The sequence below is a fragment of the Stigmatopora nigra genome, chromosome 16 (genome assembly GCF_051989575.1).
Source record: "Stigmatopora nigra isolate UIUO_SnigA chromosome 16, RoL_Snig_1.1, whole genome shotgun sequence".
Lineage (NCBI taxonomy): Eukaryota > Metazoa > Chordata > Actinopteri > Syngnathiformes > Syngnathidae > Stigmatopora > Stigmatopora nigra.
In genome coordinates, this window is record NC_135523.1 from 580,709 (window position 1) to 605,984 (window position 25,276).

The following is a 25,276-nucleotide window of genomic DNA, read 5'->3' on the forward strand; positions in this document are numbered from 1 at the left end:
CGAGTTTATGTTCCTATGTGCTTATTCAAGTAGTGATCAGGGGTTCCCTCGGCGGTGACGTCACAGGGCACGTCGATACGAGCTCGCCTGTGATTGGCTGACGCCGGCGCACGAGGCCTGGAGTTTGAAAGCTCGTCTGCGGCCCGACGAGTCTTTAGCAGTAGCATTAGCACCACGGCGCCAACAAAGTTGACACCGTCGGACAACTTCCTTTCTATGAGCACCTGCGCTCGCTTCGGCCTTCTAAAGCGACGCGCGGCGTCTTCGGCGACCATGACGCCACCGGCCGGAGCAGAACACACCCCGGAGGACGACGCTTTTTGACGGCTGGAAGTCCACGCCGAGACGGGGGAGATACAAGAAAGCTTCACCGTCGCCTCACTTCCTCGTTCCCCGTCAGAAGAGGGATAAGTCTCCCTTTTTTTGTTTGTTTTCGTCTTTTTTTCTTTACTCGACAGTGAATGGGAGTACTCGCTCGTAGTGCCGGTGGCGTGTCAACGGAACCGGGGTCTTAAACCCGGACGGGCCTCGGGCCTGCACTTTTGTCTGCCTGTCGGTACGCGATGTGTCGCGGGGCTCCGTTAGCCGCCGGGGGCTAATTTAGCACGCGCTAACGAACTGTTGATAACTATCAACCTGGATTTTGACCGCTAGCTTCATGTCATATGTCGCGTGCGCGCGCGTGCACGCGTGGAAGAACCGCTTCGTGATTAAGTACGAGTCGAAAACAGCTTCTCGCTAGCTTTGTGATGCTAACGTTAAGCTCGTGATCTCGCCTGCCAAACGTGAATTAGCCTGCTAACCGGCCTGCTGTTATTATGTTCGGCCGCACGACAGCCAGGGTAGTCGATTAGAAGTATTTCGGGGGGATTGAGCGCGGTGGGGGGGTGGCGGTGGCGGTGTTGTGCGACTGTGTTGATCAATGCCGAATTCGGACGTGCTGCGGGATGGCCGCGGCCGCAGTCCCTCCGCCCAGAGAAGTGCTAGCCGGCAGGACAGACGCCAGAATGCCAGTAAGCCGGCCAGCAAGCCGGCCAGCGGCGCGGCTCCTCGGGACCCGCGCCGGGACAAGAGACGCTCTTCGGCGTCCCGTCGCAAGAGACGCAAGCAGGGCAAGGACAGGGACGCGTGGCCCGTGGGGGTGACGGAAGGGATGGTCAACGACAGCAGACACGGCACTTTCGGCAAGGAGGCAGAACTCGGGACCGCGGTGGAGTACGACGACGTCAGCTCCCAGTCGGAGCGCTTCTCCGGGAGCCCCTCGCCCAAGGCGGACCCCCGCGCCGCCCGCTTCTCCGCCGACCGGCTGAGCGACTTTGGCGACTTCGACGGGGCGCCGTCCCACTTCAGGGAGCGCGAGGACCTGTTCCCCGCCGAGGAGCGGCGCGCCAGAGCGCCGAGGAGCAAGCCGGCCTCCGGCCGCAGGAAGGAGCGCCCCGCCCGGGGGCGCGAATCCAAGGTGCGAGCCGGGCTGGGCCCCGGCCACGTCCCCGGCGTCTCGAGGAACAGACGAGACGCCGGTCCCAAGGCCGACGACAAGAACGGCAAGAAGGCCTCCGGCGCCCCGCCGTCGCAGTCGGAAAAACGGGACTCCAAGAGGCAACGGAGCAAAACGCGGGCGGACAAAGATCCGCCGTCGGCTTACAAAGAACCGCCGTCGGCATACAAAGAACCGCCGTCGGCGTACAGAGAACCGCCGTCGGCGTACAGAGACGTCCCCCCGCAGTCGTACCGGGACGACGAAGCGCGCTCCTACAGGAGGAGCCCGGGGCTGAAGGCCGAAAGTCCCTATGGGACGTCGTACCCGTACGGCTACCAGTCCCCGCCCGGTTACAACCACGTCTCCAGGAGAAGCCCCACCTACCCCGGCAAGAGAAGCTCCCCGGCGTTGGGCTACTACGGCCGTGACGGCGGCGCCTACGGCGCGGCCAAGTCGCCCGGCTCCTACCCGACCGTCAAGAGGAAGCGCTCGCCCGCCAGCCCCGCCAACTGGCGGCGCTCTCCCAGTTACGGGCGCCACAGTCCCTACGAGCAAGGCGAGTTCGTCTCCAGTCCGTACGGGGGTCGGCGGAGGTCGCGGAGTCCGTACAGGAAGTCCCTCAGCCCGAGTCCGGACGTCCGGTGAGTCCAAACGTTCATTTTTTTTAAAGGAGTGAATGGAGAGCATTAACCAAAGCTTTTTTGGCAGCAGGCGCACGGCGAGGTCCCGCAGCCGGAGCCCGTACACATCGATGGGACCTTCCCGCGGGCGCCACCGCAAGTCGCGCTCGCGAAGCCGGCCCTCCAGCCTCTCGCCCGGCACGCTCACCTTCAAGAGTAGCCTGGCGGCCGAGCTCAGCAAGCAGAAGAAGGCCAAGGCCGCCGCCGCCAAGGCCAAAAGTGCCGGGGACGCCGCCTCCGCCCCGGCCAAGGCCGTCGCCACCGCCTCCTCTTCGGCTCCCCAGCCTAGCCCCAAGACCGAGCACGTCGCCCGGAAGGGACGCCCGCCCTCGCCGCCTCCGGAAAAGGGAGGCCCGCGCGCTCCCTCGGCGGCTCCCACGTCGGCTCCCGCGTCGGCTCCCGCGTCCACTCCGTCGCCTTCCAAGAAAGCCACGGAGGCGCCCGCCGCCCGGGACAAGAATGCCAAGGCCAAAGAGGACTCCAGGAGGAAAGCGGCGGCGGCGGTGCCCGACAAAGCCGACGCGAGCTTTGCCGCCGGCGTCATCAACCTCCCGTTACCCCTGAGCGTCCTGGAGCAAATGGACAAAGGCGAAAGGTAGCATTCGGCCGCGTCGCTGTCACCGCTCGCCTTTTCTCTCCGTTAATCTCAGCCTTTTTTTTCCTCCCCAGCGCCAAGAAAAAATCTGAGCGCAAGGGCCGTCAACTCCTGGCCGACCTGCCGCTCCCGCCGCTCATCTCCAGCCGCACGTCTTCGCCGCGCAGCCCGGCCGACGATAAAAAAGGCCAGACGCCGCGCAGGAGACCCAGGTGAGTTCAAGTTCTTTTGTCTTTCCGCTCATTTTGTGGTGGCAACTCACAGTGTCTCTCGTTCAGGATGTGCGGGCCGAGATACGGCGAGATTAAAGAGACGGAAATCGACTGGGGCAAGCGTTGCGTGGACAAGTTTGAAATCATCGGCATCACGGGCGAGGGCACGTACGGCCAGGTCTACAAAGCCAAAGACAAAGACACGGGTGAGTAGGAGTAAAACCAGGAGGAGAAACTTTGGCCTGGGGTTAAATGTACCGGTCTTGTCCACAGGGGAGATGGTGGCCTTGAAGAAGGTGCGACTGGACAACGAGAAGGAGGGCTTCCCCATCACGGCCATCCGAGAGATCAAGATCTTGCGCCAGCTCAACCACAAGAGCATCATCAACATGAAGGAGATTGTCACCGACAAGGAGGACGCGCTGGACTTTAAAAACGACAAAGGTCGGTCGCCGTCCCCTCGTTCCGACAAGCCCCGGGTTTGACGTGGCCTTTTGGGCCGGCAGGCGCCTTCTACCTGGTCTTCGAGTACATGGACCACGACCTGATGGGCCTGCTGGAGTCGGGCCTGGTGCACTTCAACGAGAGCCACATCAAGTCGTTCATGCGGCAGCTGCTGGAGGGCCTGGACTACTGCCACAAGAAGAATTTCCTGCATCGTGACATCAAGTGCTCCAACATCCTCCTCAACAACAAGTGGGTGCTCCACGCCATTGTTTTTGGGGAGCGTTCCTAACGGCCTTTTTTCCCCCTCTCTCTCTCTCCTCGGCAGAGGCCAGATCAAGCTGGCGGACTTTGGTTTGGCTCGCCTGTACAACTCGGAGGAGAGGTGAGGGTCACTCGGTCGGCAAAGTGGGCTTTTGCTCCGGCGCTCAATGTCCGCGTCTCGTTGTTGTCAGTCGACCGTACACCAACAAAGTCATCACGTTGTGGTACCGCCCCCCGGAGCTCCTGCTGGGCGAAGAGAGGTACACGCCGGCCATCGATGTCTGGAGCTGCGGGTAAGAATGGCGACGCGCTCTTCTTTTCCGGTGAGCCAAAATGGCCTCTCTCTAGCGGTGGTCTTTTGACAGATGCATCCTGGGGGAACTTTTCACCAAAAAGCCCATCTTTCAAGCCAACCAGGAGCTGGCCCAGTTGGAGTTGATCAGGTACAATTTGCCCCCACCAAGATGGCTCCCTTTTAGGGTCCCCATTTTTGAAAGCGAGCGACTGTGCTTTCTAGCCGGATCTGCGGCAGCCCGTGTCCGGCGGTGTGGCCCGACGTCATCAAGCTCCCTTTCTTCAACACCATGAAACCCAAGAAGCAGTACCGGCGACGACTGCGTGAGGAGTTTGCCTTGTGAGTGCTTTGTTTTTTGTTTCCATGAGACAGAGTTGTGCGCCCCAAAAACCCAACTGTCCCCCCCCCTCCTCAGCATCCCGCCCACCGCGCTGGACCTCTTCGACCACATGCTCAACCTGGACCCCGGCAAGCGCTGCACGGGCGAGCAGGCGCTGAGCTGCGACTTCCTCAAGGACGTGGACCCGGACAAGATGCCCCCGCCCGAGTAAGTCCCTCCCCCTCAGGGAGACGCCGGCCGGCGAGCGTCTCCCGGCCCTGACCCCGCCTCTCCGCCGTCGGCAGTCTTCCGCTGTGGCAAGACTGCCACGAGCTGTGGAGCAAGAAGCGGCGGCGGCAGAAGCAGGTGCCCGAGGATCTGGCCCTTCCTCCCAAGGCGCCCCGCAAAGAGTTGGGCCTGGACGACAGTCGCAGCAACACCCCGCAGGGCTTCCCCGCGGCGGGCGGTGTCAAAGCGCCGGGCGCGGCGGCTTCGGCCATCCTGGGTCAGTGCACACAAAGTACTTCTAGTCTGTTTTGATGGATTCCCCGCATTGAGTTATTTTGCCGATGTTGCAGACGCCAAGGGTCCCAACTCCCAGCTGACCCAGGAGCAGCTGGCCGTCCTGCTCAACCTCCTGGGCCCCCCCAACAGCGGGGCCAACCCCGCCCACTTTTTCCAGGCGCCCAAAGTCCATCAAGAAACGCCGCAGCAGCCCTCCAAAGCCCCGCCTCCGGCAGCGCCCGCCGAGGCGACCGAGCCCGCCCCGCCGCCGGCGGCGCCCCCGCAGCCGGCCGCTCCGGTGGGCGTGCCACGCACCCCGCCCATGCCCAAGCCCCCGTCGCCACTTCCGGCGCCCGAGGGCGACGCGGCGGCGGCGGCCGCAGCCACCCAGACGGCCGTCACCATGCTGCTGGCTCAGCTGCTGCAGGCTCAGAGGCAGGAAGACGGAAAAGATGGCGCAGAGTCCTCTGGTGGCGGCACCAGCTCCCGGACGGTGGGCGCCGCTGCCCCCGAGGCCAAACTACCTCCTCCGAAGTCCAGCCCGGTCTCGCCCGGTAAACCGCTTTGACTTTTGACCCTAACCTTGAAATGGAATCTGGCTTGGAAATTGACCCTTTTTTTGTCTTTCTGGCAGCAGTCGACGCGGGCGCCGTCCCCATCCTCCCCCCGGACCAGAGACCGCCCGAGCCCCCGGAGCCGGCCCCCCCGCACGCCGACCTGGACTACAGGCGGCCGCCGCCCGAACCCAAGCCCGGCCACGCGCCTCCCGTCGCCACGGCCGGGAGCGGAGACGGCGGCGGCAACGGGGGCGCCCGCCCCCCCGAGCCCGACTACCCGGCCCTCCCCACCGCCGAGGGCCCCGGCTACGGCGGCGACTTCAGCCACCCGCCGCCTCCCCAGTTCACTCCCGCCGGCTTCGGGGACAGCTTCATGGGTCACGTCATGGGGGCGGGGCTACCCCCTCGCTCCCTAAGGGAAGCGTTCGGCGGGCCCGTCCCCACGGCGGCGGCGCCCCCGGAACTTTTCGCGCCCCCCGGCGCGGCCCCCGCCGTCCCCCCCGGGATGATGTTCGCCGGGGACAAGGACCACCGCTTCGAGTACACCCCCCTGGCGGTGGAGGGCCCTCCCAACGCGCTCCACTTGTACAACCACGCCCCGCCTCACCCGCCGCCGGGCCACGCCTGGGCCTCGCCGTCCCCCTCGCCGCAGGTGCCCCTGGGCTTCACGCCTCACGTGGCCTCCGCCATCCGGGGACGAGGGCTGCCCTTCTGAACCTTCTCAGGGAGCCCCGAGTGGGAGGAGCCTGACTTCCACCCGACTGGGACCGTTGTGACACGTTTTTTTGTCATTTGTTTGTTCTCTTTTGAAGCGACGACGAGCGTCAGTTAGCGGGCCGGTACGTTTGGCGCGACAGCCGCTTGCTCCCGTTCAAGATTTGCACTACGGACTCCAGTAGGCTTCAAAACTTTTAGTGACGGACAAAGACATAGAGCGACGCGCCACGTGACCCCCCACGTGGCTCTTTTTGCCTCATCTTTGTATGATTTTTGTCTTGATTTGTTTTTCTTTTGGGTGCGTTTGTCCAGATATGCGACTGGACCGCTGGCACACGGAAGAGAAAATGGCGAAAGAGAGGATAAAAAATGATCAAACCAGAGATTTCTTCTTTTTCTTTTTTTTTTTTGGTATTAAGAAAACAATCTATCCCGCGCCCTTTTCCTTTTGGCAAGTGTTTATTATACGAGAAAATGCCACCGTGTATAGCTATGGTCTTTTCAGTTCCTATAAAGAGTATTTTTCAATGTCATCTGACGCCATTGTTTGACTGTTTGTGTCCTCAGCCGCCGCCCGATGACGCGCTTTAGAGGTGAACACAAAGTATCGAGCGGATAAAAGTGCCCCGGCAACTCAAAGAAGCCTTTCTTTACGGTCAGCTTTTGTTTCTTTGGCACATTCCCTTCGAGTCATGTGTAAAGTACTTTGAAATTCATGGCCTACAAGGAAGTGAAAGATGTAATAACATTCAGCATTTGATGTAAAAATAATACAGCCATTTATAGCCTTGTTAAAAGAAAAAACATTCAAGACTGATAGAAAGATAGGAAACTGGCCATTTCGTTGTTATAATCTCAAACATTTATACAAATCCATAAAATAACTTGAACTATCTTAGCATTAAAGGTCGATCTCATTTGAGTGGAATGTTTACACAAATTCCATCAAGTATTAAACCATGGGCTAACAGGCCAAAAATAAAAAAAGAAATTCCGCTTTCAAACGCGAGAGTTCAGAGCGCTGTGGTTTATCTACAATGTTTACAAACAGCGAAGAAGAAAAGGTACACAAATTATCCCTAAAGTGATTAAACTATTTCAATCCTTTGGGAAAAAACTCAATTTTTGTACTAAATATGTCAAATAAGTGAATATCAAAATAAACTCAATGCTGTATTTAAAAAGAAATTACTTTATGGTTAAACTCGTTACTCAACTCGTTCGTGTAACCGGAAGTCCTTCCAATTGTTGATTGCCACCTGGCGAAAAAGTAAAATACTGACGTTTAGATAACGTTTAGTCTCTGCGGTTTTTTTTGGTCAAAAATGTAATTTATTTTCTTGTTGAGCGCGTGTTTTTATTTTAACTCTAGTAAGAAAGTTTCAAAATGTTCGCAAGAAGGACCCCAAAGAAGGTAAATAAAATGCACACGCTACTTTCCACTTGTGCAATAACAAACTTTGCAAGCCACTTGACATTATATGCTTTTAATGTATTAGTTTCATATAAAATCATACCATAGTTTTGATAAATGGATTAAATAGATGCAACAATGCACTTAAAAAAGCAAATGTTTGCTGGATAATCAAGGGAAATTTGTGCGTCGAAATAAACCTATTGTATTTCGTAAAATGACCAGCAGGTGGTGGTAATTGTTGCGTAAATACCATTTTCAAACAGTCGACATTTACGACCAAGATTTATTCACCGCATTAAATTACACGTCCATTTAAGTACACTTGTTAATTCTAGCTACCCTGAGAGCTAATGCGTATTACGCCATTAAATTCTTCATGCCTGACTTGACATTAAACGCTTTCAGTGCCATTGACGCTGCTAGACGTCCAGTCATGTGCGTCCAATCATCCTTCTGCTGTCATTAGAGGGAGTGGATGAACGAACTCCAACTCTCCTGCTTCAAATAATTTCGAATATTTATTATATAAAAAATACTACATGTAGCCATTCTTGGTTGTCCGTTATATTTCAGACCCTTAAAATTTCACGCTCCGATGACCTCGTCGTGGTTGGACGTTTTTGGACAAACGAATGCTCGTTGGCCGTTGGAGGCGGAGCTACGTCTGTCCATCTGCCTGTTCCAATCACGTTTGTCATGGCGACCCTTCCGGTCATAAAAATGGCCTTTCACCCTTCAAAAAAAATGAAAAAAACATTTTTTGTTTTTTTTTACAGTTGAAAATAAGTCACGACAAAACGTTAATCTTCCCCCAGAAGTTTCATGAAGCATTTTCCCATTTTTCAAATGACGCCGCCTTTCCGCCGACGCGGCGTTTTGGCGTCTCGCCGTTTTGATAAACGAGCGCGGCGAGAGACGAGCGAGGAAGCCGAGCGACGGGGGCCGTAAAATAAAAGCGTCTTGGCCAAATGGAATTGACTCGCTAGGAAATCCATGCGCGGCAGCCGCGTGAAATTTTACGTTTGAGTCAATAGTTGCCATGTTGGTGGGAAAAAGGCAGTTTTTTTAACGCGTGCCGACGTCAGCGGATTTTGCTCCACCGTAAACACTCTGAAAATATGTTTGAAAAAAACATCTTTGAGTATAAAACAAGGCAAATGACAACAAACGGTCAATAAGAGCCAATCCATATTGTGTAATTAATGTTGATTGTCATTTTGAATGACGTTCTAGCCAATATGTAAAAAATCTGCAGTGAGTTTGGTTAGGTTTTTCCTGTCATTTTGAATGTATTTTTTCAAGCAGCAGGGTGCAAATCCCCCTTCTTCGCATTCCCCGCTCGGCGTGCAAAGGCGGCGTCGGCGTTGAGCGATACGCTGCTGCCATAAGTCGGCGGCGTGGCTTGCGCTGGCTGATGTATGGGCTGTCATTTTGCGTATTAGCGCCTTGACCTTTTCTCTCTCTTTCTGGCTTTTTAAGTCCGAGAAAGACGGATCAGTCGGACACTAAAGGAGAAAAAAAAGTCATTGGTTTATAACTCTCTTCCCCAAAAATTCATTTTTGTGATTATTTTTGATACCTGTGCGCCCTCACCTGAGAGGTGACGCCACGTTGACCAGATGAGACGAGACGCCAAATGCACTTTTTATTAGTATTTCTTGTATTTTTTTTGTTCCCGTGGGCCAACTTTGACACTGATGCGTTCCGAGGCCAGACGCCAATTTGTGGCGCCGTGGCCACGTTTTGGGGCAGGGAAAAGGGGCGGGGCCACCTTCCCGGAGAGCCGGCGGGAAGTCCGCTTTAGACCAGAAGGTCTTCTTTGCACGTCGTCCAATTTTAAGGATGAATAATTGATGTTTTTTGCGCCTGGCGTGCTTGGCGGGAATCCTTGACTCTTTTTTCATCTTCTTCTTTCCTTTTTTTTCTAGTTCAAACCAGAAAGAGAAGGAAACGGAGGAAGAAAAACGTTTCTCCGAGGATGACGACGCCCGCCGTATGACCCCTTCCTCTCGGGCTCGTCGAAAGCAGAAGGTAGGACAGTTGCATGATGGGAAGGGAGAAAAAAAAAAGTAGGAGTTGATTTCATGTGGTCATATTTAGATTTTTTTTGTATAAAAGGATTAAGTGAACTGGATGAAAAGCCCTGAATATTCCGTTTTTTTTATAGATCTAAAACAATGTTTATTTGAGCTTTTTTAAAATATATTTTTAGATTTTACAAAATGATTTTTCAACTAAAAGCACAGAAAAAATGATTAAAAAATGACAATAATTGATTTAATAGAGGTAAAATCAGGAAATGTAATATACATCTATACCCTTAATTTGATCCTGAAACAGAAACTTTTTTGGGCCTCACAAAATGATGCGGTGGACCACATTTGGCCCCCGAGCCGGCACTTTGACACCTGTGGCGAGGGGTTAACTCACCTGACTGCCATGTAGTCTCTTGTATTCCGTATTTTCTTATTTTGAGAGTTATTGATTCAATAGAATGAGTTGTTGAAAATTATTCAAATGATGTTAAATATTGTCTTTCGATTGAGAAAAATGGAGTTTTGGTCTTTATGAGCAACACAAGGGGAGTTTAAAATTTAGCGCGTGGTGACCATTCCACCACCACCAACATCACGTCCAACTTTGTTCTCCTCCTCGCTGGCGGTAACCACGGCAACCCATCCACGGGTGACTTTGCTTCTTCCGCCGTCACGTCTCATTAGCGTCAAGTTGCCCTCTCAAACTAACACAATTCGCTCTCTTTCTCTCTTTCAATATCTTTATGTTTTACCATTTTTATTTTCAACGCCCACCCAAAAACACAGCTAATGTTTTCAATTGCGCTTTTGGAGACGCTGATGCTTTCAAAGAAGGTTTTAGGGTCACTTTTCCCTTGGCTTTTTTTGTCAGGATAATTTGCGGTTTTCACAAGGCAGGCTTTTAAAGGAGGCCCGCATTGAAATGTGCACATTTATGGCTAACGCTAGTCCTAGTTTAGCGTCTGGAAACAAAAAACAAGGCCAAATATCGCCCCCTTTTTTTCCTCGCCTTTTTTTCTTCTCGTCAAAGAGACGCTGGTGTGGGAAAATTGGATTCGGATGCGTCTCAATTAGAATTTCGTCTGGCGGCGTTTCTCGCTTTCGGCGCCTCGTCTTTGTTTGATGTCAAAACAAATACACGCGTCGCGCCCCCCCCCAAAAAGTTCCCGTTGACAAAGGTCGCAGCCTTACAATAAACGTGTTTAGAGCGTAGAACTTCGCCGGCGGCGGGTCTTCCAGCACGCCGCCGTGTAATTAATGTGACGCGTGGTTTGCCACGACGTAAACGAGTGGTTTAGCGGCTTTGACGCCACATTAACGTCAAATGCCTTCTGTTTTATTTTCTCTACAAACCTGCAGCAAAACTCTTTTTGCCGGAAAATTGGCTTTAGCGTCTCCACGCCGCCGCTACATGCCGCCGCCCCCTTAAAAAGCCCCTCCCTCCGCTCTCGTTGCCTGCCGTAAATCAGCCACTATTGTTGCGCCTTGAGCGCTAATCCAATTAGCTGTAGCAAGTTAATGGAGTTATCGTGCGCGTCAGTTGAGGATCAGGAGGGGGCGTGGCTTTTATACGACGCCCGTCGGTACATGAAAATGATTCACGGCTGAAAAGCGACAAAATAAGACGACAAAGTCCAATTCCCACGTCGTTCTAAACCGCGAAAAAGAAGACATGAACTTATCTCAGCGTCAGCCATGTCATTTCTAAAATATTTATATTGAGATTTTATTTATTCAGAATTATTATTTATTTAAAGCCGCCATTTTGAATTTTAAGGCAAAAAAAATCAGCGCCTGGCCCCATTTTTTTTTTCTATATATTTTTTGCAATCCTGGCAAAATGTGGACACGTGGCACGTATAGCGGACGCAAGAGAATGGTCTCAAGCACCCCTGGCCGCGAGGGGGGACGGACGTTAAGGTAGAGGCCGACAGCTGTGGGTTAGCAGATGGGTGAATCTGGCCGCCGTCGTGTTAAGCGCTTGTCACGCACGCAATGCAACGAGGCGCAACGCAACGAGGCGCAACGCTACGTGGCGGCACGCTAATTATTTTGTCTGCGTCTTGCCCTAAAGCACTTGCGTGATTGCGGGAGCCCCCTGGGCGCTTGGGCGGGTTTTGGACGGCGGCGGGCTGTTTACTCGCCGTCCTCCGGAGAGCCCGCCCATGCCTGGCGGGCGGAGCCAAAATGTTTATGAGCTCTGGCACGGGCGGGTCGGCCGTCCCCGGGGCTCCCTTAACCGTGGCCTCCGCTAGATTTGCGGCGGGATTTTCATGCGGGTCGGCGCCTATTCCCACCCGCGTTCTCTCTCCGTTTTCCATATCGCCGTCCGCAATTTCTCCGTCTTTCTCTTTGGCGGATGAGGCTCGTCTCGACGATGGCGTTTTAATGCCCGGCGACACGGCGGCGCGGCGGCGGCGGCAATTTAAATGCAAATGGGGCTGCAAATGGCGCCCTGAGGTACGCCCTCCTTTCCGCTCAAATGAAATGCGTCCATCATTTCTCGCCGGCGTCACGAAACGGATCGGCGTTACGGGATTTGGCCGTCAATGGCCGTGAGTGAGTCATGGTCGCCATCTACGTCGCGACTTCCCGTGTCTTTAATGGCGGCGCGAAGATGAAGCTTTTTTTTTTAAAAAAAGCGTTTAAAGTGTTTACTTTCCAAGTGCGAACGCCTCCTCATCACCCAATCGGAGTCCTTGGTGAAAGTTTCCTTTCAGTGTTTTTTTTTTTTTCTCTTTCTTTACGGGCGGCGAGCGTCCTTGCCGCCCCCGCATGAGCGCTGCGTGGCCGTGCCAAACGGCGGCTGACTTCCTTTGAGGACGGCTCGCAGTTCAAATGCCGTCGTTAATTCCTAATCTCTATGGGGAAGGCCCCCCCTTTCCTCCGACGCTAAACGCCGCAGTAATGTAGCATGCGCCATGACAATAAAGCTTTCAATTCAATTCAATGGAACTACCGCTAATGAATTTAGCATTGAAATGTGACTGCTTCTCCCCCCTCATTTTATTTCAGCATTTCTGGGTCGTCAAAATAGATTTTAAAACCCAAAAAGTCACCTTTACTAATTAAAACAATAATACAACGTTAGAATACATACAAAGACAATGTTAGTACTTTGACGATGTTACACGTTGCCCCCAGTGGCCGGAGGGCGTAATGCAGACTTGGCCCCAACCCCCACCCCATAGTGTACGCGCACATCAATTCCGACGACATAAATCCGGCTTCATAAATCCCCCCCCCCCCATTCCGCCGAGCTGTTTCTCCAATAAACTGCAAGATTTTCAGGCTGATTTGAGCACCGCCGACATCTTTTTTTTCCTTGGCAGAGCGCCGGCAATTACCTCCGAGTCTCCCCTCGTTGCGGATTTTGTCGTTACCGCGATAGCCGGCCATCTGATAACGTTCTTTCTTGGAGGAGGAAGGGGGTCATTTGACCTTTGGACTCCGACGGGCGATAAAGCGTTGCTCCTTTTCCAGGCGCCTTCTTTTAAAAGGACACATCGCCCAAAAAACCAGGCCGATTCCATCTATGGAACGACCTTTTTTCGCCGTTTCTGACGCCATCCATCGACGTCACACGGCCGCAAATGTCTCAAACCGACCCGCGTCTTTGTCCGAGCCCGTCGTGTTGAAAAGTCCCGGGGACCGGTCGGCCGAATGTTGCCGTGGCGACGTCCCGCGCCGTCGTAAAATGGGGACAAATTGCAGCAATCGGACGCGGCCGATTGACAAACGGACCGTCGGCGCCGTTATTACGCCGCCCGTGTGTGTCTGTGCTAAAAAATAGGAGCCCACGGTGTCCAATTAGTGAGCCCGGCCAGCTGAAACGCAACTCCAGAGGGCGCCACTTGGCTCTTAACAAGCCCCGTTAAGGAGCCCCGTTAAATTGAAGTCGGCATTATAGGCGGGCGCTGGAGCTCTTCTTTCCAATTCGGCCCCCGCGTTTGCTCTTACCTGGCAACGTGACATTTGGTGGGCGTGTCTATCATCGATCCAATCAGACAAAAGTCCCAAGAAAGACCCCCAATGGCTGCCATTTTCGTTCAAAGCCAACAAATGAGGTACTGTAGAAAAAAAGCTGACTTTTCAATTTGGCTCTTGCATTTGCTCTTACCTGGCAACGTGAAATTTTGTAGGCGTGTCCATCATCAGTCCAATCAGACAAAAGTTCCAAGAAAGACCCCCAACGGCTGCAATTTTGGTTCAAATCCAAATAATGAGGTATTGTAGAAAAAAGCTGCCTTTTCAATTTGGGCCTTGTGTTTGCTCTTACCTGGCAATGTAACATTTGGTAGGCGTGTCCATCATCGACCTATTCGGCCCAGAGTGCCAAGAAGGAGCCCTAAACGGCTGCCATTTTGGTTCAGGGCCGACACATGAGGTATTATGGAAAAGTTGCCTTTTGAATTCAGCCCCCATGTTTGGTCTTACCTGGCAAAGTGACATTTGGTAGGCAAGAAACCGCGCCCTCAAAGACGCCATCTTGTGCCTTACTTTGTTTTGCCAGACCAAATTGGACGTCATCTATTTGGACATTTTTATTGTTCTTCTTCCAAATGATTTTTCGTCGCCGTCGTCTCCCGATTTAGCGAAAGCCGCGGCGTTGTTGGCGGCGGCGTGCTCCAATATGGAGCGGCGCGGCGTTGTTCTTTGTGAGAAACAGCCCGCGGCTGTGTGATTTCCTTTTAAATATTTCAAGCATAAAACAACAAACGGCGCTTCCATTATGGAAGCTTCCCTGGGCCAGAAAGCCAATTAAGACGGCAGCTTCGCATCAATTTTCTCTGCCGCCGCCCGCCGCCGCCGCGGGGCAACTCATCTGGCCGCCGCGTCAATATAGGTGTTTTGGTATGCGCGGCGCCGGTAAAAAGGCAAGCGCCAGTCACTCTCAGGCTTGGCTTTTTCCACGGCTTTCGTCCACGGCGCCCCCGCCCCCCCAAAAAAGCGCCTTATTAAAAAGGCGAGGACGGCAACCCGCGCCGGGAAATAGCTCTTTAAAGGAGCGGCGCCACAAAATAATGATTCACGGCGCTTTCAATTAGCTGAGAGCTTCCGAGGGGCGCCGCGTGGGCCGCCTCGTAAATCAAAGGGAATTGCAAAGCCTCGCCACGCCACGCCACGCCATGCGATGCCGCGCCACGTGGAAAGGCCTCCCCGCCGGCGTCCGTCCCGCCCGGCTGGCTTTTTTACGCGTAGTCGCACTGGCAGCCGGTCGGTCGTCCCGCCGCCGCCAAATACTTGCTCATGTTTTATTCAGGAGACGAAAGGTAGCCATCGCCGCCGCTCTCGGCGCCAAAATGCTCGACTGGTGATAACGGAGGAGCCCCCCGGAGGCCGCGGCGACGCCTCGCGGAGAGGTCAAATCGGGGCGCCGGAAGGGGCCTCGATAACAGTCCGGGAGAGATAGCCATGTCTCTGAAAGAAATGTGTAGCTTTACTTTTGGGCCCCGTTAGCGTTAGCATGTTAGCGCTAGTCAAAGTGGATGGGTCATTTGTCTACTGGCATTTTAGTGGCCACCTCAAAAGTTTTGGGACGCTTTGTCACCCCGGACAGTCCATTAAAATCCATTTGATTTCCATTTTGCTGATTTTTGCTCATTTTTGAGGGTGTAAATGGCTTCATTGGCCAATTGAAATGGATTAAATGTGTTTATTGTCATTATACAAGCGCTATCAAATGTAAAGCTTTGTCACATAAAAAAAGAAAACTGCTCAAAAACACCTGGCAACAATATTTTCAGCCAAATGTTGTCTTTTGTCCCCTTTCGAATTCCATTTGACGCCAATTTGCGGCGTCTCAAGGCTAATTAACGCTGTCACGGTAAATAAGAAAGGAAAACACGGCGCCCCCGCGCACCCTCAGGACAAAAATCCAATGTTCCGCGCGTTGGGAACACCGCGTTCTGCTCCTTTTTTTTTTTTCCACCGTCGAGGGACGTTGCGCCGAGACTCCGAAAGCGGAAAGTGGAGCGCCAGTCGACGATGAATAGACGCTCGTTCGTTCATTCGTTGGCTGGCTTTTCTTTTCTTTCCTTTTCTTCTTTTCTTCCAAGGTCGCTCGCTTTTAAAGCCAGCGACAATAGCGCTGGGAAAGGAAGGCACGCCGAACGCCGCCCGTCGTTTGGCCCCTCGACGCAAACTTTCCGGGCCGCCGATGGTGACAAAACGACAAAACTTCTCTCCCGCGCCATTCGCCAAGTGCCACAATATTGGACGCTTTTAATCCACTTCTTTTAATACATTTATAATATTAAAAAAATGTAAATATTCTATCGCAAATGGTTCACGTGAAATCACGTTGAGGTTAAAGCGGCCCGCCAACCAAGCCGACACCCTTCATTTAAAGCCTTGTGGTTGGCCGTTGCCATGGAAACGCAAAGGAAGGCCCAGCATCCACCCGCCGCCTTCGTGGCGTTTGAGGTGAAAGTAAAGGAGAAAGGAGCTCATGAAATGTCATCCGCCTTCCGTCCTCCGACCCTCCGTCTCCGCTCCGGCTAATTGTCCATCTCGGCGGGGCGCTTGAGCACGGCAATACTACCGAGCGGACTTGGCAAGGTTCCAATAAGTAAAAGTGCTCATTAACAATGATCACGTCCAACACTGTCAATCTTAAAAATGTCTTTTCTATATGTCGGGGGCGCTGATACCCTGCCATCGACAGAATGTGTCGATTGGACGCCATTTGAAGTGGATGGGACGCCTTTCCCCGAGCCCGGCGCTTTTCTCTAATTGGTCGTGAGTTAATCATCCCCATTCTCTCGGGGTGTTGCGTTACTCCACTTCCTGCGCCGCTTGGAAAGGTCGGAGAGATAAGTGCCCCTCGGCGACTTCCACTCAAAATGGAACGGGGAAAAAAAATGCCTTTTTTTGGACTTGAGGACGTGACCGTCTCGTGGGTGGGCGCCATTTTGGGCTTCCTTCATTTGCCGCACGTCACCTTTGCGTCTTTTTCGCATCTGACGTTCATTTCCCATGTATTTAAAAAAAAGAAAAGATATTTGTGTTGATGTAGACGGTGGTGGTGGCGCCGAGAGATTTCTCGTGAAAAAGGCAAAAAGCCTTGTTCCAAGGACACGGGGCAAACAATGCGCACGAAAGCCAAGAGACGCCACGCGACAAGAATTCATCAGCGCCGCCGCCTTTATTAGTTTGCCATTAAGGACATCTCGCTATCTATCAATCACCTCCATTATCCCGACGCCCTTCGCCAGCCATTCCTTGTTTGGGAGAAATCAAGGTGGAGACAACTGCAATTTTCGGAGAAAAATAAGACTCCCTCTAGTGGTACGGAGTGGAATTGCCCCAGTTGTTTCGATCTTTTCTCTCTTGTTTAGTTTGCGTTTTATCTTTAGACGGGGACACATTTTGTATCATTTCTAAACATTTGTTTAGAAAAAGATACATTTTTGATCACTAACATATCTTAGATGAAGAATATATTAATATGTATATAAGTATTAGTATATTTATTCCTGTAAATGTTAGTCCAAAAGATATCAAATTATGAATTTGTCCTTACATTTTTTTGGGTTGCTCTTCATTTTGTTTATTCTTTTGGGAGTAATATCACTTTTTTTTAACCTTGTCATATTTTAATTAGTTTTTTCATGTAAAAGATGATCCTTTGGAATGACTTTGTGAATAAATTCTTTGTTTTTTTTAAGGATGGATTTGAAAAACTGGCCATTAAAGTAAAAGAAAAAACTGATAAAATCACAATAGTGAAAGATGATTGACGTCTGGGGACTGTGCTAATGGCGTATTAGCGCCAATCAGGCTTATTGTGCGGCGGCGATGGCGGTGGCGTGCGTTTGTCTCATCAAAGCGCCATTGAGGCCGCACCCCCAAAAAAGCAAAGCGGGAGCGACGCACGGCAGGAACGCAAAACAAAATTAGCGTCTCTTTACGCCCAGCAAGCTCATTAAGCGGCAGAATCTGAGGCCTGCACCTGGTGGAGGAGGAAGAAGAGGAAGAGGAAGAGGAGGAGATCCGCTCCCCATCACTCGCCGTTTCCTGCCTCACAGAAAAACATTTTTCAGGATCTTTTCATAACAAGCAAATTCTTCCACAATATGAATGTCCTACAAGCGCAATCAGTGTATTTTGGCGTCACGTGGCGTGTTTGTTTTGCTCTCCCCAATTTGTGTCCGACGGCGACGAAGCGCTCATTGCGGCGGCGTGCGTGCGCTCGTTAAGGCCCGCTTGCGCGTGATGATGATGATGACTCGTAAATGGGCATTGGCCCGCTTTTAATTAGGCGCTGCACGCATAAGTGGACTTTGATTAAAAAAAAAAAGCGCTCTGCATTCATTTGGGCTTTTTATTTACAAGGGGGAGGGGCTCACGTTAGCGCTTGGTTATTTGTTAGCTACGTTAGCCATAATGAATGAGCCCCGATGGACCAAAAGGCGTCACCATTGGCGCCAATACACGTCCAATTCATCAATTGTCATCTTAAAAAGCGGATTAAATCATTCACGTGGCGAGGACGGCGTTTTGGCGCCCTCGGTACGCCGCCGGGTCGTCATGGGCGACGGCGGCCAATGAGCGGAAAGCATCCAAAAAGGCACAGAAAATGGAAATGGCTTTTCCACGTCAATCTCTGTTAGCTAGCTAAAGCCGTTAGCCCCCTCCCTCCCTTCGCCACCCCCGTCTTATCCTTCTCTCTCTCTCTATTTCTCTCCTCCCCCCCGTCCAATCAGATCTCTCCAGAGCGCACGGGAGAAAAGCGCATCCGGCGGCCTCGGCGGACGCCAGCCAAAGGGAGGCGGCGGCGTCATCTCTGGCACGCCAGGCGAGAGAGCGAGCGAGCGAGCGAGCAGGCAGGCGGCCGCCGGCGCATCCAGTCCACGAGCGAGCAGGCGACCGCTCGGGCGACGACCCACGAGCGGCCAGGCGACCTCTCGGGCATCGCCATGGCACCGTAAGGACTAGCCATCCTCTTCTTTTTGCGCCGACGCTCGGTGAGTACCTTTTGGCTCTTTTTTGGCTCTTTTTGTGGCTCTTTTTTTCGGCTCTTTTTTTGGCTCTATTCTTTTCTTGCATCCGCCGCTTTGGCCGGTTTGCGCGTTGCCATACCCGCGTTTTATTCTCCCCCCCAAGTTTTTCCGGCATACACTGGTTCGGCGGCGCCACTTTGCTTTCCAGGCAACGTTTTATTGGCTTGTGGATTTTATTTTGTTTTTTTGTTTTGATGTGCCAAGACTTTTGTCTTCTTGTTTGGGATTTCAAATCTTTCCTCGCTTCTTTTATTTTTTTAATCAAGCATCTTGTTTTTCCGCGTCCGCACGGATGAACCGGCTTTCCCCACCCGCAGGTATCCGACGTTAATATTTGCGCCGATAAGGAGACGGTGCCAAGCGGGCTTTTATTTTGCAAGGAGAGCTGCGACCTGGGCTTTTATTTTGCTAACGTGACTGGCAGAGAGAAATGAGTGTCCACTAGTGCTGGGCGATAGGGACCAAAATCTGCTATTTTATATGGAAATTGCGCCATATAAAATTGAATTATGATCCATAAATGATGACATGGACTTTCCATGAATGTTGATTGCATCAAGTAGCGCTGCAAGTTAAAACCATCCAGTAATATTGTTTACTTATTGACTTATCCAATTTGTTTTAAATAGGGAGACCGCTCACATGTCCGATTATTATGATTATTTTTGTCATTGACGGCAAACGATATTGTTTTATTAAAGAGACGACATTATTTCCACGTGACTGACTCCCGAAGGAACCTGGGGCATTGCTCTTTTTGGCGCCGACGTCAAAGCCTGGCGTCCGTCACTCGCCGTCCGTCGGCCACGCTTGTCGCCACGGCAACCCCGCGGCCAATCCTCTCCGGTGACGCCGTGGCAACCATCGTTAGGATGGCAGACGTCGATGAAATACACGCTTTTTGTCGAGTCATTTGAGATTGGCGTCCAATTTGGGGCCCAAGTATACAAATATTCTTTTTTTGGGACTCATTTGGTTGTAGATGTCCAATCCATTTTACCTGGGAGGCTTGGCCTTAAAATGGCTGTGAAAATCCCAAAGTGAAAATATGTGACAAATGTTCAAAATGGATGGAAAGGCCTAAATTTCAAAATAGAAGTTTCTGCATATTTTTTTTCGGCTATTTGATGTATTGTAGGTACGAAGCGTATTTGGGTGACTTGAACTCTTGGTCTATTTGTATAATGAAAGCGCTCATTTGCCGTCACGTCTTTCTTTCGGCGTGCTGACGGACGGCGTTTGATTTATTTTGGCGGGCTGGCGCCAAAGAGCAATCTGCTGCGATATTGATGTCGGCAGGCAAACAACAGGACGTGTAATTATCATCAAACGGAGGCCGCAATCAAGCCCACCGCCGTGTTCCTCCCCCGTCCCTCCCCCCGTTTGTCTGCAAAAGGTTACGTTAGCGTCTTGATTCTTCTCCCTGACCTTTTTTTTTCTTTCCCCAGCCTCAGTAAAAATATCAATAATGTTCTCGGCGTGGACGCCTCATCATTTTCTTCCTTTATTTTCTTCATCGGCATCTTTTGTTTGGGCGGCCATTCCAATTCATATCCCTGGGCATTTGTCTGTGGATTGGCCACACGAGAGGACTTTGGCGTCCAATCCATTTGGATTGGCAAAAAAAATAATAATTAAAAAAAAAAAAAATATATATATATATATATATATATATACTTTCCAAAAATTGTCCCTGCACCAATCAAACGGTGGTCTAGATAAACGGTGTCAAAGTGGCGGCCCGGGGGCCAAATCTGGCCCGCCACATCATTTTGTGCGGCCCGGGAAAGTCAATGATGAGTGCCGACTTTCTGTTTAAGGATCAAATTCAAATAAAGGCCGAGGCTGACTTTTAAAAACAAAAAGGCTGTCGGGGTCAATTTAGGGAAAAGGAAGGGCTAAATCAGTGTGGTCATATTTGGAATGATACATTTTTTTCCCTATGTTTTTTGGTAGCTGGTTTCCTGGCGGCGACGGCGGCGGCGGGACGGCGTAAGGATGACGGGCAAAACGCAGACCAGCAACGTGACCAACAAGAAGGACCCCCGCTCGCTGAACTCGCGCGTCTTCATCGGCAACCTCAACACGGCCACCGTCAAGAAGAGCGACATCGAGACGCTCTTCGCCAAGTACGGCAAGATCGCCGGCTGCTCCGTGCACAAGGGATACGCCTTTGTCCAATACGTCAACCAGCGCAACGCCCGCGCCGCCGTGGCCGGCGAGTACGCCCGCGTGGTGGCCGGACAGCCCCTCGGTGAGTCTATACTCGCCGTAACGGTTTTTTCGAAGAAGTGGAACTGGATTAAAAGCCCTAAATATTCCGTTTTTTTATAAATCTAAAACAATGTTTATTTGAACTTTTTTAAAATATATTTTTGGATTTAAATAATTGATTTTTGAACTAAAAACACAGAAAAATGATTAAAAAAATGCCAGTGATTGATTTAAATGGGCAAAAATCGGGAAATTTAATATACATCTATACTAATTTAATCCGAAAACAGAAAGTGGGCACTCATGATTGACTTTTCCGGGCCGCACAAAATGATGCGACGGGCCACATTTGGCCCCCGGGCCGCCACTTTGACACCTGTGATCTAGACACTTTTGCGGGCGTTTCAAATCCAAAAGTGACGCTTTTGCCGGCTTTTCTGCGGGGGTCTAAGCGAGATCATTTGATGGAGCGGAACTCTGACAGCTCGGGAGCGTGTCCTTCTTAGTCACGTTTTTTTTTCTTCCATTTTTCCTCTCGGTCCGCCGCCCCCAAACGGGAGCGTTTGAGCAAACGGCGTCCTGACGTGACACGGTGGCGGCGGTGGCGGCTGGGGTGGCGGTGGGGGTGTTTTTGCCCTCCGGAGGCAGCAGATGTGCGCCGCGCTTTGGGAAGCATCATCAAACTCCTTTTTTTTTTCCTCTCCTCAAGCTGTTTGTTTGCCTTTGGGGATGAGAAATGTGTGCTAAATGGATAGAATGGGGATTTTTTTATATTAAATTAAAAAGAAAAAAATCTATTTAAATGGTAGAAAGTCCAGATAAAATCCCACCCCGAAAGGCCCACTCTAGATGGTACAATAAATTGAAATACATCAAATACATCCATGGCTGCATGAGGTGGAATTGTGCATGCTATTCCACCCCCGACCACCAGACGGCGAGAGTGGAATAATGGGCAGAGTTCTTCGAGCAAAATTGAAAGTAAAAATCATTCGTGGTTGTTTTGAAAGGAAGTTAAAAAGACAAACGTCGCCACCTTTCGCAGTTGTGGCCATTGTGGGCGGAGCGGCTTTTGACCGCAACGCAACGCGACGTCGATCGATCGATCGATCGGCGATTTGGTAATCCTCTTCCATGGCTTTTTGCATCCAAATGAGCTGCTTAGTTCAGCGAAATGTTTTGTTGTGAGAATTGTAGTCGGAGTTGAATTGTTTGGGCTGAATTTCCCCCATAATTTAATCATTTCAATTTAACAAACATCTCTGATGTTTGTGGCATGAATTGTAGAAATGTTTTCATATCACCATGCAGACATTTACCGTAGTGGGTGAAGGACATGGGCCGCTGTAGTCAACGGGCGGCACCAAGTGGATGTTAGTCACATTGCATGACCTCAAAATCAACAGCAGGGGGCGCGCATTCACCCTTTTGATTTTTCCAATGGATTAGTGTTGTTTTTTTTAAATTTGGCACTACTTTCTCAATTATTTTCCTATCCAATTTTCAATGTTTACACTTTTTCCATTCATACTATCTTGATGTATCATTCCAACTAGTCATTCTAACTCATTTTTTTGTCTTTTCAGACATCAACATGGCCGGCGAGCCCAGACCGTACCGTCCCAAGGGCGCCTCCAAAAGGCCTCTGTCGGCTGTGTACAGGTCGGACGACTTTTGACCCCTCATGGGTCTTGGTGGGGGGGTTCAAATGTTGTTTTTTTCCCCCCAGCGCTTACGAGTTTGACTTTGAGTACTACCGAGATGACTTTTACAGCAGGTACCTTTTCGTTTCATCTCTTCTTCTTATTTTTTGGAGCAACATGGCCGTACTTTTCAACTTTTTGTGTTCATTTCAGGCTTTTGGACTACCACGGTCGAGTGGCTCCGCCTCCGCGCATCGCCGTCCCCCTGAAGCGTTCGCGCGTGGCAGCGGCGTCGGCGGCGGCGGCGTCCACTCGCCGCCTCAAGGCCTCGTTTCCCGTCAAGACGTCGTGCTCGTCGTCGTCGTCCTCGTCGGCGTCACCGGTGTCCCCCGGGCCTCCCGCCGCTCTGTCCTCGTCCACCTCGCCCGCCGTCAAAGGTACGTTTTACCTCTCTTGTCTTGAGGGCACCAAGCACACATGTATTTTAAAATATAAATTTAGTACATATTTTGACATGTATTATGGCTTAAATCACTGGTGTCAAAGTGGTGGCCCAGGGGCCAAATGTGGCCCGCCAAATCATTTTTTGCGGCCCGAGAAAGTCAATCATGAATGCTGACTTTCTGTTTTAGGATCAAATTCAAATGATAGATATAGATGTATATTATATATATTTATATGTATATTTTTTGTGGTTCTGCAGCGAAGACGGAGCATCTGCAGAGTATCAAACGCGAGTTGATGCAGATCAAGAGCAAAGTGGACGCCCTGCTGCTCCGTCTGGACAAAATGGAGCCCAGTAAGTGGCCATCCCCGTTGATATGGCGACCGTTCCCGAGCGCCCGTTGACCAGGCCCTCCCTTTTCAGACGCTCGCTCAAAGCGCCAGGACGCTGCCTGGGAAGAAGACGCCGCCGCCGCCGCCGAGGATTGCGACAATGATGACGACGACGGCGGCGAGCCCACGGACGCCGAGGCCGGCGACACCAGCGACTGGGGCGACGGCGACTTCCGAGACCACCACCATCATCATCATCAGGTAAAAAAAATCAATTCTATTTGCATTGGGGCTTAGGGTTCAATTTCACGTGGGCCGCACAAAATGATGCGGTGGGCCCGATTTGGCCCCCGGGCCGCCACTTGGACACCTGTGCTGTATGGTCTTAAATGACAATGCTGGGTGAAAGAATTCCTCAATTGAACACTTTTTGTCTGTTTTGCAGATAGAAAACCATCTTTCCGACGTGGACAATTAAATGAAGGTGAGTGTTTTTCTCTTGAAATTTTCATTTGCTTAAAATTTGAAACATAGAAAGTCTACTTTTTATGAAAAAGTGACTTTTGTACAACAACATTAGGACGGGAACAAAATATACATTTATTAGAACGATGAAAATACAACAAATGAGTGATGATGGCATGATTTTTGTCGCCGCAGGACGCCCAAAAATTCCATTCCGGTCGGGACTGAAAACGGCCAAAAATTCCAAAATGGAATGGATCCGAACTGGGTAGGAAAATGTCCCCAAAATGGACAAGAAGAAGGAAGACTCCATCAGGTTGTCTTCAAGTCTCGCTTAGGATTGCTGCGTCCATTTTGTTTTGGTTGTCCGTCCTCCAACGGTCACCTGGAAATGCACAAAAAATCACCACTTCACCATTTCTACAATCATTTGATGGATTTGACACATTTTGCTGACTTGACATGTCACCAAGTTCCTAAAAAAAGAAAAAATGGAGCTCATAACGTGTTTCTATGATGTTCATTTGGATGCCCAACCAAATGAACATCATAGAAACAAGTTATGAGCTCCATTTTTTTCCTTTTTTTAGGGATTTGGTGACATGATTTGTGCGCAAAATGTGTCAAATGTGGTTCGAGCCTGCAAAATTAAGACAAGAACTATACATGTTTTAATATTTTGGCATTAAAGTGAATTTTGACACACACTCTTTAATTCTGCATCTTTGTACTGTCCTATATTTCTGGGCCAACATCGGGATTCGAACGCAGTCTGCCCGTACGGCAGTCCGGTGAGCAAACCTCTACACCACAATGTCACCACATGGTTTTTTGTCCTTATTGAAAAGTCTTGACTACACACAGTTGTTTCTATTTAAGGGAAAAAGGGTTCCCAACCAGGATTCGAACCCAAGCTTCCCACATGGCAGTCCAGTGAACGAACCACTACACCACAAAGGCACCACACTTTCCATTGTCATTATTGGAAAGTCTTGACTACACACAGTTGATTCTATTTAATGGAAAAATGATTCTCAACCAGGATTCGAACCCAGTCTGCCCAGGTGGGAGTCAGGTGAGCAAACCACTACTCCATTATGCCGCCACACTTTCCTTCGTCATTATTGAAAAGTCTTGACTACACACAGTTGTATCTATTTAAGGGAAAAATGATTCCTAACTGGGATTTGAACCATAACTTCCCACATGGTAGTCCAGTAAACTAACCTCCGGACCACAAAGTCACCACACTTCAGTTTGTCATTATTGGAAAGTTTTGACTACACACAGTTGTCTCTATTTAAAGGAAAAACAATTCCCAACCAGGATTCAAACCACAACTGTCTGCATGCAAGGCAGGTGAGTGAACCCCTACACCACAAAGACAACACACTTTTGATTGTAAGTATTGGAAACTCTTGATGACACGCAGTCGTCTCTATTTAAAAGAAAATGTCTTTTTTGGATAGAAAATGCTTTATCCACTTTAATATTGAACAAGCTGGAAAAAAAGTGGTGTGGGTTGCCAGAGCCTAACGGCCAAATCAAAAAAAGAAAAAGAAATCGAGGGCGTTACCTGAATGACATCACATTGTTGAGCCGGAAGTGAAGCGAACCGGAAAAGACCATGGAAGAAACACGCTTTTCGTTAG

At 50.8% G+C, this 25,276-nt stretch overlaps 2 protein-coding genes across 6 annotated transcripts; both read left to right on the plus strand.

Annotated features, from left to right (window-relative positions):
• The first annotated feature begins 79 nt into the window (after window positions 1-79).
• Window positions 80-6,600, plus strand: cdk13 (cyclin dependent kinase 13). Of its 4 annotated transcripts, none has more exons than XM_077735553.1 (14): window positions 80-2,121; window positions 2,189-2,755; window positions 2,830-2,967; window positions 3,034-3,173; window positions 3,241-3,411; window positions 3,474-3,663; window positions 3,740-3,796; window positions 3,867-3,968; window positions 4,041-4,118; window positions 4,193-4,309; window positions 4,386-4,517; window positions 4,595-4,794; window positions 4,868-5,347; window positions 5,428-6,600. In XM_077735553.1, exons 1-14 carry the CDS (start codon window positions 923-925, stop codon window positions 6,063-6,065), a joined length of 4,209 nt encoding a protein of 1,402 aa, XP_077591679.1. In that variant the 5' UTR covers window positions 80-922; the 3' UTR covers window positions 6,066-6,600. The 4 variants fall into 4 exon arrangements, with proteins under 4 accessions (XP_077591679.1, XP_077591681.1, XP_077591680.1 ...); XM_077735555.1 differs by having other exon boundaries at window positions 5,431-6,600; XM_077735554.1 differs by having other exon boundaries at window positions 2,192-2,755.
• Window positions 6,601-7,332: 732 nt separating this feature from the next.
• On the plus strand, window positions 7,333-24,331 carry LOC144209286 (RNA-binding Raly-like protein). Of its 2 annotated transcripts, XM_077735511.1 has the most exons (11): window positions 7,333-7,481; window positions 9,413-9,515; window positions 18,229-18,489; window positions 20,482-20,779; window positions 22,326-22,401; window positions 22,469-22,516; window positions 22,596-22,819; window positions 23,086-23,181; window positions 23,251-23,420; window positions 23,605-23,643; window positions 23,820-24,331. In XM_077735511.1, the coding sequence occupies exons 4-10, from the start codon at window positions 20,524-20,526 to the stop codon at window positions 23,635-23,637; spliced, it is 903 nt and encodes a 300-aa protein (XP_077591637.1). In that variant the 5' UTR covers window positions 7,333-7,481; window positions 9,413-9,515; window positions 18,229-18,489; window positions 20,482-20,523; the 3' UTR covers window positions 23,638-23,643; window positions 23,820-24,331. The 2 variants fall into 2 exon arrangements, with proteins under 2 accessions (XP_077591637.1, XP_077591639.1); XM_077735513.1 differs by lacking the exons at window positions 7,333-7,481; window positions 9,413-9,515; window positions 18,229-18,489 and adding an exon at window positions 18,538-18,842.
• Window positions 24,332-25,276: the final 945 nt, after the last annotated feature.

Bases quoted from the DNA above. Each gene is read 5' to 3' on its own strand.
- cdk13 (XM_077735553.1), top strand. From the start codon at position 923: ATGCCGAATTCGGACGTGCTGCGGGATGGCCGCGGCCGCAGTCCCTCC. The intron at 4,119-4,192 runs GTACAATTTGCC...TGTGCTTTCTAG, and splicing joins GCCCAGTTGGAGTTGATCAG to CCGGATCTGCGGCAGCCCGT. The intron at 5,348-5,427 runs GTAAACCGCTTT...TCTTTCTGGCAG, and splicing joins GTCCAGCCCGGTCTCGCCCG to CAGTCGACGCGGGCGCCGTC.
- LOC144209286 (XM_077735511.1), top strand. From the start codon at position 20,524: ATGACGGGCAAAACGCAGACCAGCAACGTGACCAACAAGAAGGACCCC. The intron at 22,402-22,468 runs GTCGGACGACTT...TTTTCCCCCCAG, and splicing joins CCTCTGTCGGCTGTGTACAG to CGCTTACGAGTTTGACTTTG. The intron at 23,421-23,604 runs GTAAAAAAAATC...TCTGTTTTGCAG, and splicing joins ACCACCATCATCATCATCAG to ATAGAAAACCATCTTTCCGA.